Source organism: Phyllostomus discolor, chromosome X (assembly GCF_004126475.2).
Source record: "Phyllostomus discolor isolate MPI-MPIP mPhyDis1 chromosome X, mPhyDis1.pri.v3, whole genome shotgun sequence".
Classification (NCBI taxonomy): domain Eukaryota; kingdom Metazoa; phylum Chordata; class Mammalia; order Chiroptera; family Phyllostomidae; genus Phyllostomus; species Phyllostomus discolor.
Window position 1 is genome coordinate 74,244,785 of NC_050198.1, and position 13,273 is coordinate 74,258,057.

Here is a 13,273-nt window from a genome sequence, read left to right on the forward strand (position 1 = left end):
CTCCCAATTTGGAGGCTCTATTACTCTGGACTGAACCTGGGTCTCTAATATTCTACCCAATCATCCATGGTTCAATTTTGCACACAGCAATAAGTAAATGGCAAGGTTTGATCCAGAACCATCTGACTCCAAGGTTCATGGCTCCTTCTAGGACATCACCTTTAATAAATATATATTTGTTCTAAGCTTTAAGGGTGATTCACTTAGACTCTTACAAGTTTAATCACTATAAGTTGCCAAGTTAGTTGTGATGCTAGAGTTGTTGATACCAACAAATACTTAAAGATAGAAAAGTGTGATTCCTGGGCCATTGAAAGACTTCCTGCATTATCCCACCTATTTCAAACTGCTTGTGGCTGGAAACAACACGTATCTGAGTGACTACCCAGTTGTATGTCAGATATTGCCATTTCTTTTTTTAATCCAAGTAATGAGTCCACTGGCACCATGAAGCCTTCTACTCACCATTCATATAGCCCTTCCAGTGGGTCTTAGTCAGAAATTCAGGATTAAAGTGTTTTGGGCTCAAACAATTTTGCAAAATCTACAGAGAAAAAAAAGATACAATTTGATATTTATAATAAAGTTGAATTTTTCAAACAAAACTTGCTGTGTGAACATAAAATAGTTGACAGCAAATTTCATAAAAGAATACATGAAAACACTTGTTTAAAATGTATTGTTTAAAATAAATAATCAGTAATCTGGGGGGATAGCCAATACAAAATGCAGAGAGGCTATAAAAGTCTCTCCACTGCATTACTGTAGGATGAGTACTAGTTAAAATCACCCCTACCTGGCCTCCATGAAGAAACATCTAGAATATTTCCAAGTATAAATAGGGTACTGTGGAAGGTCTTCTAGATGAGTTACTCTACAAAAATGTACAGTGTCTGGAAATGCATCATTTTATGGAAAGTCAGCTGGTAGAAAGATCCAGGTGTTTTAAGTATTTATTATTGGCCTCATGACCAACAACTCTAGCTGATAAAAGCTGCTAGGCTTCCCGGGTGGGGCAGTACATGTAATTTGCCTTACAAAATGTTTTTGTAAGTTTCCAGATTTGCCATTGTACCCAGTCCCAGGCATTATTTGCTACCTCCCAAACACTGTCCATTATTTTTCTCCCTTAAAAGACTCATGAACCTTTCAAAGTAGATAGAGATACTCTTAAGACCTGAATCATAAGCCAAATTAACCTTATTTTATCAGGACAGGAAGACATGCTCTGCATTCTCTTCCCTAAAGACACAACAGCTTTAAGGCAATATTTCCCACCATCCTTGAGGATACATCAGAGAATTTTCAGGGGCATCTGGATGAATGTATTTTATTTTCATGCAACTGTATTTATTTTCCTGTCTGTAGTTTCATGGATGTTATTGCTTTGGGTGTGGCTAAATTGAAGAAGTATCTATACAGATAAATATTAAGTAAATAATAGTATTATGGTATGTGGCTAGGACATAAACCATTAAGGAAGTCTGTGAAGGGATGAAATTTGAGAAATACTATTTTAGAGTTAATAAAATGAGGTGTTCCCACCAAGATCAACATGCATTAAAATGGTCCCTTATCCCTAGGAGGGAGAACAATCTTCCTGGTTAAAAAGACCTTTGCTCTTTTAACTTACTTGTGACCATTTATTGTCTCTTATTTGTACTCTTTGCCTTTCCCACTATTTAACATTAAATGTTCCATATATTCCATTTAGTCATAGTCAATGTAATATTAAAGTCTGGGAAGTGGTACTTCCTAAAAACATGTTCTTTGTTGAAATTCTTGTCCTTTAATCCTCACATCCTAGCATTTTATTTGATGCCTTATTCAATTGCCTTCTCTCTGCATAAGCTTCCCCTGTAGACAGCATAAGCACTGATGAAATTTCTTGGTTATACTTCCATTTTCCTTCTTTATGAAAAGTGTCAGCCATCCCTTCCTAATCTGTACCAGCCCCACCCCCACTGCCATTGGGCTGACTTTGCAACAGGTGATTGGTTCTTCTCTGCCTCACTAACCCAGCACATTTATTCAAGTCAGATGACTGCAATGTTAAGCACTGTCATTTGGTTATAGGAGAGCATGTGTGTGCAAATTGAGATTATTAAAAAATAATTATAATGGAATTGACTTCTGATATATGTTTACTAAGACCAAAGCACTTTAGTACTTTGGATTTTCATTCAAGAAAATGAACACTTTTTATCATATCTGATGGAAGATTTCTTCTGGGAAATATGACATATTCTAAGGCTGATTTCTGTACCATACCACAATTTAACTTCCGACAGTAGAGTGAAATTAGATAGGTTGCTATACAACAACTTCTTTAACTAAGGAAATAGGAAAGGGAGAGACTTAAAAATGTCTTCTCTTTGAGCACCAGGTATGTGGGCTAATAGCTTTTTATTAAAGAAAAAAGTACCTATACAATAGGTAAATCTGGTGAATGAAAACCAGAAACCTACCCCATTTTTCTCCCCAACCCCCCAAACATTCTCAGGTCCCTAAACCAAAAAGAAACAGATTAAGGTAAATGGCAAGGCATGTTTTGTACTCAAAGCTAGATCAATCTTTATACATAGATACTTTTTTGGCACTGATATAGAAAATTCAAACCTGGAGATACTTTGGTCTGTAAATAAGCTAATCTGCATAACCAGATGGCTCGAAGGGGGAAAAATGCAGGCACTTTTACACACACACTTTTTTTTATTGTGAGCATAGAAAAAAGGTTTGCCTTCCTTGAGATATTTTTCCCAATATTTTTATTATGGTAAAATACACACAACATAAACTTTACCATCTTAATCATTTTTAAGTGTATAGTTCAATGGTATTAAATACATTCATATTGCTGTGTAACCACAAAAATGATGATTTTGCTCCCAAAGGCTCTGTAGGCCTCCCTCACGTAGTGTTGTGGAGTAATTTAACTTCAAATTTTATAAAATTATAAAAATGTCTAGAGTAAGCATTAAATTGGAAAAGAAGAGACCTCTCACATAAAAAAAAACAAATTAACAATTTCTGAATTATTTTTAACTCTTCAGTCATACCCAGCCCCTAATTTCACAGATAAGTGGATGGGGGAGTCAATAAGGGGAAGTCTCCCCAAAATGGGTCAACTATCATTCACTGACTTCTTTAAGAAATAATTTAATGTTCTCCTATATGCACAACTCAGTGTGTTAGTATGTAAGTACTTTTTCTTCTGCAAAGGAAATTGTAGTGTAAGTTTCAGAGAATGAGGACTGGCATTTTTTTCTCTCAGGTCCTATTTGTAAGGGTAAAAATAAATTTCCTTAATAATAAATTTTATCTATTTTGCATCCATTTCCCTTTATTACATTTATCATATCTGCCATTGTATCAAGCCATACATCATCTCCAACAAATCTTACAAAGGCACAGTAAATACAGTGCTTGTATTTGGAAACTTGGTATTTCCTTCTTAAATATCAGAGTAGACTGTTAAATAGCTTTTATACTTGAAGTTCTGAAACTAATTTAGAAAGCTATTATAATTATTATAAAAGCAAAGCTGAATATTCTCTTGGTTAACAGAGTCATTAAGTAACTGAAGGTACAATTTATGTCTTGTTCATGTAGAACAGATGGCAAAAATAAAGATTTAGGACAAACTGAAAACCCACTCCCATTAACTAGTTCTTTTGTACATCATATAATGCACAACCCATCTATCCCATCCTTACACCTACAATTTCTGCACCAAAAATACAAAAAAAAAAGGCAAGACCATAAGTAAAATGACACTTTTTGCAGTGAGGCTTCTTTCAGTTCATATCAATAGGATCATGGCTGCCCCAAGTAAGATTTCAAGATAAATGAAGTGTACTCTCTTAAATATTGAGACTTTGAGCATTTCTGATAGAAAACTTCCCTAACAAGTGTGGTACATATCACTGGTATTTTTCTAGCAGGAATTATTGAAAGCAATAAGTCATACTCTGACAATTCAGGCATTCACAGCAAACATATCAGCTGTAAAAAAAAAAATCCCTTCCTGCTCCTTTAAGTCAGTCTCTCCCTTCTTCTGCTGATAATGTATCTCTTTCTAAAATCACCCCTCCCTCCATGTACAACCATTCTAATTTGCAGCTTTTAATTTACTGTGAACTGAGAAACCAAGATTGGTAAGAACTGTGTGTTAAATACACGAGTTAAGAAGTCACTGAAAGTAAGGATGAAGAAATAATTACGGCCTTCAAGGCAGCAGCCTTGTGACATCTAAAGGTTTCTATCTTAAGATAACTTTCCCATCTCTTCCAGTTTAAGCTAAGTTTTGAAAGAATGATGTTGTCAGAGGGCTACCTTCAAATAAATGTATTTGTTCTGAACAGACCATATGGGCATGGCCTAAAGCAAATATTGTAATAGCTTCAAGTTTTTCTGAACCTAAAAAAAAAATCTTAGTGAATAACCCCTTCCCACAGTTATTTGACATCACATAATTGCACAATGCACATCTGAAACACCTCTCTGGATGTTATTCAGTTTGATCTAGACAATATTGCTGAGTTAGGAAGGGTCAAGCTCATTGCTCCAGACTACAGATAAGGAAATAGAGCATGGGGAATGTTGAATGATTTGCCAACAGTTATATAATAAGTACATGACAAGGTTGGGTTCCTGGGGTGTCATTGAGGGACCTTCTCACAACACTAATGTTTTCCATGTTTTTTTCTCATCTTTCCCATGTTCACAAAGACACTAAGCCTTGGGAGTGGTGAGAAAGACTTACTCTGTTTCCTTTGAGCTTGCATCTTTATTTCTCTCCAGGCTCTGCCAGATATCTTTAAGAATCTTGCTCAATATTCTGGCAGATTTCAAAACCCTCTGATTTTATTATGTTGAGAGTTATCAGTGAATTATGAATTCAACAAATGTATGGTCCCAACTTGCCATAAAAAGTTAACAAATATCACCCGTAAGAATGTGTCTCACAAGCAAACACAGAAGAATACATCTTCTGTGTATCCAGCAGATATCTAACAGCTCATTTTGTGTCATGGCAGCATGAAAAATCACCTCCTCAAGACATTCATTAACCTTTCATTTCTTTTATAAATAATCAGTCAGAAATGTGGTTCATATTTTAAATTAACCAAAAAAAGCACTTTCACTTGTCTGTCTCTCTCTGTCTACCTGTCTGTCTGTCTGTCTCTCTCTCCCCCCCACCCTTGAAATGACTTGGCCTTCCAATGTCAGCATGATATCTGAATATATGTTTCCACTTCTAGGCCAGTATAAACCTCATCTCCTCCAGGAAAGCATTCCTTATCCATCCCACCTCTTCTTCCTCTTCTCTTAGAACCTAGAGCAGTTATTGGTATTTGACATTTAGTACATCTTAAGAAAGCATGTAATGTACTGCCAGGACTATGGGTTCTAGAGATGGACAGACCCAGGTTTTAATTCCAGCTTTCCTACTTCCTAGCTGTGTGGCCTTGGGCAAATCACTTGAACTTTGTTTAGCTGAGATTCCTCATCTGTAAAATGAAACTAATGATACTTAATCTGTTAATTTTTTCTAGGGATTAAATACACATAAAGCACCAAGCACAGTTCCCAGAATATATTAGGCACTCAATTAAGGGCAGTTGCAATTATTATTATTATTATTATTATTGTCTTTTATATATAGTTCTGGTTTGGTATGTATACAAGTTTATTGTCTTCACAAGTTGTTTTTAAATCTTTTGACACCTGTGTCCAGAATGGAACTTATCACAAAGCTTAAGCTTAATGGCCTCTTACTTGCACAGGTTCTTTCCCAGGCCTTGTTGAAAATATTGCATTTGTAATTTTGTATTATTTTTCTTAGAGAAGACTCCAAAAGTGGTATTAGCATCAGGCCTGTACAAAACCTGGTTCTGCCTCTGGCTGTGTCTTTAACCTCTATGTTACCCCTCTCCTCATTCCCACTCCCTCCTTTCAGCATAGTATTTTGCACATAGTCAATATTCAATGAAGTGTCATTTTATAAAATTCTCAGTTAACCAGAATTTTGTACTACTCAACTACCTGGAAATAAGCTTATGCCAGGTATTTAGTCAGAATTTCCAATTGCCAACCAATACATTTTGTTGGAAAATATTCAATCCACTCGCATATTGTGAGATAGTAAAAAGGAACTTTTTAAGTTATAAGGCTGTTATCAATACAGTTAGCCATAAAAATAATAATAACAATGATGACCCTAAGGCAGTTTCTCAACCTCAATCCTGCTGACATTTTTTGTCCTGACATTATCCTGCTGGGTAATTCTTTGTTGTGGGGGACTGTCTTGTGCATGTAGGATGTTCAGAAGCACCCCTTGCCTCTCCCCACTAGATGATAGTCACCCCCCCAGATGTGACCACCAAAAATGTCTCTAGGCATTGACAAACGTCCCCTAAAGGAAAATCCCTTTCCCCATTTTCCTAAGGCATCACATTCAACCCCTGAAGAGGTACAGATGGTCACAAGTTTTTGGCTTTAAGGCAGGAAAAAGAAGACAAGCATTTTAGAAAAGTTTTCAATAAGTGAAAGCAACCTCGATTAACCTGAAAAGCCCATTAACCCCATTCTTTGACTGTTCTATTCCCTAAGCATTTCAGATAAGGAAAAAAATGTACTGTACATTCTATTTTCTAATTTGTATGCAAAGTTCAGCCCACTTGCCATCTCAACAGCTAAGTACAGAAATTCAGTTCATGGGTTGAAGATCATCAGCTTTGTTGCTTTGCCATCTATTTTAAGTGACAGCGATGCCACTGACCTGGAAATTTAGAGAGCTTTCTTCCCTTGTTGTTGACATTTTTAACTTTGATATTACCAATTCTTCCTGTACTATCTGCCTGAAAGTGAAATCTGGTCCAATTAACTGTGATTTTACTGTATAAAGACCTAGCACTTTGTTGATCATTTAAAAGTAATTTGTTCTAGCCATCACATTGATTGTGCAATTGAAAATGTCCTTCTTGAATAAACAATATTTCTTATTATTTCTGCAGGTTGTGATTCTGGGGAAACATTCAAGAGGTTACCACTACATGCTTGCTAACTTGGTAAGAACAAGCAGACTTTACGTTTCCCAGGGCAATATATTCTATTTACTTTGTGTCATCTGTAATCATCTAAAGAAATACATGAAATACCTAATTTGTTCTCCAGATGTTTGCAAAAATGAGTCAGTAAATACCAAAACCTGAATATAATAGCTTGTTTTCAATTGTGCTGTTTCTGTTTCAGCCATGAAGCTTATATTTTCTCATTTAAAAATAATAGTTTTCCCTGGCTGTGTAGCCCAGTGGATTGAGTGCTGGCCTGTGAACCAAAGTCACCAGTTCAATTCCCTGTCAGGGCACATACCTGGGTTGTGGGCCAGGTCTCCAGTTGGGGGCATGCAAAAGGCAACCACACAGTCATGTTTCTCTCCCTCTCCATCTCTTTCTCCTTCTCTTCCCCTCTTTCTATAACTAAATAAATAAAATCTTTAAAAAATAAAAAAATAATAATTTTATATTATTTTTCACTTATTATTCTTAGATTTGCTTTGGATTTGAAATGTAAACTATTTTACCTAGGTTTGAAATGTAAAACAAGGTATGAAGACAAATGAAACTGACTCTTTCCCCAATTGATTCAAGTGTACATGCACATCAGTACTGGATTTGTCTTTCCTGAAGTAGACCACTACCAAATCTTTTCAAACCAGATGCCATAAATAGGTTTAAACATGGAATATTAAGTGTATAGCTACCTTTCTACTTATGATAAAACACAACTTGAATTTTCACCTTCAAACTTCCCATGCCTTTAAAATTTGTGACATTCTAGAAGCTAGTATTTCCTTTAGGTATAGCTTTTCTTTCTCTAAAAGAACAGTTGGTTTAGGAGTGAATAAAATGGCTTCTAAATCATTAATATGTTTTTGGCAGAAGTTCTGAGTAATACCATCTCCGTGAAACAAAAGAGGAATGTTAAATTATCACTATGATACTAGGAATCTATTAAATTATTATATAACATAATTTCTTACCTCAATTTTGTTTCATTAACACAATAGAATCATAATCATTACAGAGCTCTTAAACCAAAAGAATGGTAACAAAGTTGAAAGATTATTGTAATTATATCCTTAGATTTCTTAAATCAAGAAAAATCTTAGTTTGTTTAATAATGAGTATTTTTAAAATAAGAAAGAAAATGTTACTTAAACCTTGTTTTCTTAGGAAGTGTATACACTCAAATACTTTATAAGATGAAGTTTAGGGCTACTGCTTTGAAATGTGGTGTGCTTCTTCTCTGATAAATTGTGGGAAGTGGACCATTTCAGTCCAATTTAGGAACAAATGAATTGACTCTTTTAGAAGGAGAGATCTTGATTCTTAATTTACATCTGAATACGTTCAATATGTTTTCAGGCAACCAAAAGAAAGAATATTTGTTGACTCACTAAAGATTAAACCAGAGCTTGGCAGGAAACATGGAGGTCACAGCAAGGGACTTGAGGCCGTTATTGATGGGTTTTTACAATTTCTTCCTCACCAGCAAATATTTCCCTTTTCCTTTTTCCTTTCTTCCTTCCTCCCTCCCTCCCTCTACCTTTTCCTTCCACTCTGCCTTTAAGTCCTAGTGTTCACCTATCACTGACAGTAAATAAATGATATGACTTTAGGTAGTACACACAAAAACGTTTTTATTGTAATGGTATTATATTTATCTAATATGTATTAGAAAAATATAAAACTAGTACATCAAAATCCAAATTTTATGAATAGTATTACTTCATACAGGTCTAAAGTAGAGATTTAATAACAAGTGAAATAATTTTTAATATATCACATAAATAATGGCACGGTGGACAAACAGATAACAAAATCTGTTTGTTTTGTTTTGTTTTGTTTTGTTTTGTTGTATACATGATTGTGGTGGTACTTGGACCACTGGAATTTGGGAAAATATTGAACCTGGAGTCAGAAAGTTTGGGTTGTTATACTGACTTTGCTACTAGCTAGCTATGATATCTTTGGTAACTTTGGGGAGTTATTAATGTATTGGTTGGGTCCTTTGGAAACAGATGCTAAGTTATAATTAGAAGTACAAGACATTTATTGAGAGTAGTACCTATGAAAAATAAAAGGTAGAGAAACAAAACTAGGCAGGTAGAGCTTCAGACCACAATGCAAGTCTGATATCAGCAAAGGAAAAGGAATGGAAGGGAGTCATGGCAAGCACAACTGGAAACTCCTATACAAAGACTGAACATAGTAGAACCCCATGCTGGCCCCAAATGGCAAGCCATTGTATACCCCTACTTGGCTTAGCAATTGGCTGGCAGCTGCCCAAGAAGCACACACCTCCCATTTGAAAGATGAGGCAGATCCTAAAGGCACCAGAAGCTGGAGACTGTCATCTAAATCAACCCCTGAATACAGGTTTTGTCTTAAAGGGAGATTTGAGCCAAGCACATCAATGGCTGTCTCAGTTAGCCTAAGATGACCAGATGATCTATTAAAAACTTTTCCCACTCTAGAATTCTAACTAGACCTCCATGATACTACTGACAATCCTTCAGGTGAGCTCTGGTTTCAACTTTGAAACTCAGATGTGACAGAAATGTAAAGCTGTGGAGTGATAGAACTGCAAGAGAGAATCACTACAAGAGTAGGGAAAAGAATGATAAACCGAATGCCTAACACAGAACTCAGAATTATGAAACCTTGGGAGGATATCTACTACAAGAAAAAGCAAAGTCTGCTCCCTGAGAAAAATGTAATGTATAGTGTCATGTCAGTCTATGTAATGAATACATTAATCTATCACTATGCTTTGAGTTGCCACCCATTCTCTTCTTCTAGTGACCTTCTGTTCATTTGACGCAGCTGTGTGTTTCTGTAAGTCTGGTACTCTATATCACATTGCATATGGGCAATAGAGATAGGAAATTTTGCTAATCTTTGATAAGACAGATTATCCCTACCATCATTTCCAGATTTTTTTAAACAAACTAAAAATACCCTAAACCTCTCCACCAAACACATACACACACACACACACCAAACCAAAACTATTCAGAAGGCATTTACATGATCAAAAAATGGTAAGTGGATCTAAGAAGAGTTTCTTTTCAAGATGAGCCATGTGGCCTTTCAAGATGAGCCAGTTGGATGAAAGTTAAGGACATATGGTATATACAGGGGAATGAATTCTAACCTGAGTCTTCATGTAACAACAGCGCAGAACCACTGCCTTCTTCTACAAATGCAAAATCAAAAACAGTAACACTGTTTACCTAAGCTTTCTGGAATTACCTGCACCAGGTAATCTGGCAAAGACTTCTGTGTGTTTCTACATGTACCTACCCTGGTAGCGATCCTCAAATGAGAAGATTTGAACAGACCATGAGTATTTCAACAAAGGGTTTCACATATCAGGATGTACATGTCACAGTGGACTACAAGCTGCAGAAAGTTTTAAATTGTTGAAATCCCTGGAAGAAACAAAAGATTCCATCAGCAGCACAGGCCAGAGATGTTATCTGGTCGGGTCAGAAGTAGACATCCTAATAGAGCAAGTAAGTATCTTACAAATTCTGTATCAGTTGGTGATATCATTTCTTGTATGGGTGGTTTCATGACTAATTATTGTTTTCTCTTTTAGGACTCTCCCTAAGGTGGTAATGTTTCTCTACTCAAGTACTAGAGGTAACCCACATTTATACAATTTGTCAGTCAGACAACCTCTTTTCTTTCATGGTAAGGTCCTGGATCGGAATCCTTTAATACTGCATTGCCAGGCATGTTATATGTTGTGATTTAATTATCTCATATATGTTACTAATAGTGTGCAGAACACTATATTAACCCTAGGCATAATGAAAAAGCACTAGACCAGGAGTTAGGAAATAGGTGTAAATCCCAAGAATTCATCTAACTAACCTTGTGACAAACCAAACTTCTCTGAAGCTGTTTCTTAACCTGTAAAGTACACAGTTAGACCGTATCACCATTTCCCAAAGTGTGCTATTTGTACATGAGATAATTTTAGGTAGTACATAGCAAAACTTCTTAAACTAATTGGTTTTGAATTTATATTAAATGTGTATTAGAAAAAGATGACTACCCCATCAATTCTATGATTTTACAAATATCATTTTTTTCTAATTTACCATTTTAACCATTTAAAAATATTTTATTTATATTTAGAGAGGAGAAGGGAAGGAGAAAGAGAGGGAGAGAAACATCAATGTGTGGTTGCCTCTTGCACACCCGCCACTGGGGACCTGATTCGCAACCCAGGCATGTGCCTTAGACTGGGAATCTATCCAGTGACCCTTTGGTTCACAGGCCAGCACTCAATCCACTGAGTCACACCAGACAGGACTACAGATACCATTTTTAAGAATGAAACTACAGAAGGCACCTAGGTTTAAAAACTTAGTCAATGTAAAGAAAAATATCAGGTAAATGATAATCCACCTACAGAAAAAAAAAAAAAAAAACCTGTAAAGGCGGTATACTAATATTTAAAATTTGTAAAATACTTCTAAGGATACTTCCAGCTTTATATTTCTTCCTCATGGAGGGTCAATTTGCACTAGGGAAGGCTAGGGGTGAGAGGGTAGCTAGGTGAACACCAGGGCATAAACAGTGAAGCAAAATGCTATTATCCTTGGTGATATAAACTCATAAGGCAAACTTAAAATCAGCCCAGGTGGGCAAAAACCAAACGGTGTGTGAGTACCCTTAGTTAGTTAAGTTGTAACAAAAATGAAGACCTAGAGGATCAATAAAAATAGAACAGGAATTCTCAACCTTTGTAATTTCATGGCACCCATAAACTAATTACTAATATTCTATAACACACCAAAAATATATTTTTGCCAATGTGACAAAAGATATAATTTTCATTTATTCACACCAGACAGCTATTGTTGTGTTGGATGTTGTCATTTTTTATTTGACAATCTAAAGGAAAAGAAGTCAGTGACCCTGACTAAATACTCAGGTATTTCATGTTTTAAAAATTCTTATTTAATCCACTCATCTAATGATGGACACTTGGGCTGCTCCTGTATCTTGGCGACTGTAAATAATGCTGCAATGAACACAGGGGTGCTTACGTTATTTCAAATTAGAGTTTTGGGTTCCTTCAGATATATTCCCAGAAGTGGAATAGCTGGGTCAAAACACACCTCCATTTTTAGTTTTCTGAGGAAATTCCATACTGCTTTCCACAGTGGCTGCACCAATCTGCATTCTCACTAACAGTGCAAAAGTGTTCCCTTTTCTCTACGTCCTCGCCAGCACTTGTTGTTTGTTAATTTATTGATAATGGCCATTCTGACATGTGTGAGATGATATCTCATTGTGGTTTTAATTTGCATTTCTCTGATGATTACTGACATTGATCATATTTGCATATGTCTATCAGCCATCTGTATGTTCTCCTTGGAGAAATGCCTATTTAGGTCTTTTGCCCATTTTTTAATTAGGTTATTTCTTTTTTTGGTGTTGAGTTTTGTAAATTACTTATAGATTTTGGATATTAACCCTTTTTTAGATGTATTGGTGAGTATGTTCTCCCATTGTCTTTTTATTTTGTTGATGGTTTCCTTTACTGTGCAAAAACTTTTTAGTTAGAGGTAGTCCCATTTATTTAGACATCCCAGTCTTGTTCCTGTTCTTATTTCATTTCCCTTGCCCAGGGAGATATATCTGATAAAATATTGCTACAAACAATATTCAAGATTTTGGTGCCTGTTTTCTTCTACTATTTTTTTGGTTTGGGGTCTAATATTTAAGTCTTTAACCCGTTATGAATTTATTCTTGTGTGTGGTGTAAAAAGGTGGTCAGGTTTCACTTTTCTGCATGTTATCTACCCAATTTTCCCAACACCATTTATTGAATACATTATCATTAGCTCATTGTATGTGTTTGCTTCCTCTATTGAATGTTAATTGACTATAAACATGTGGGTTTATCTTTGGAATCTCTATTCTGTTCCATTGATCTATGTGTCTGTTATTACGCCAGTACCAGACTCTTTTGATTAATATGGCCTTGTAGTATAGTTTGATATTAGGTAGCATGATTCCTCCAATTTTGTTCTTTCTCAGAATCACTGATGCTATGCAGGGCCTTTTGTAATTCCATATAAATTTTTGAAATGTTTGTTCTAGTTCTGTGAAATATGTCATTGCAATCTTGGTAGGAACTACATTGAATCTATAGATTGTTTTGGGTAGCATGGACATATTAA

The 13,273-nt window shown here is 35.6% G+C and overlaps 1 protein-coding gene across 3 annotated transcripts in view; it reads left to right on the forward strand.

The window, feature by feature from the left end:
- GRIA3 (glutamate ionotropic receptor AMPA type subunit 3) overlaps positions 1-13,273 on the forward strand; it is a 394,073-nt gene that overhangs the window by 240,667 nt on the left and 140,133 nt on the right. For all 3 annotated transcript variants that reach the window (XR_004901045.1, XM_028522764.2, XM_028522765.2), the window contains exon 5: positions 7,020-7,073. Coding sequence is in view for 2 of the 3 variants with exons in the window: in XM_028522764.2 (XP_028378565.1) it covers positions 7,020-7,073 (54 nt within the window). In the remaining variant the exon portion in view is untranslated. The remainder of the gene's footprint in view (positions 1-7,019; positions 7,074-13,273) is intronic.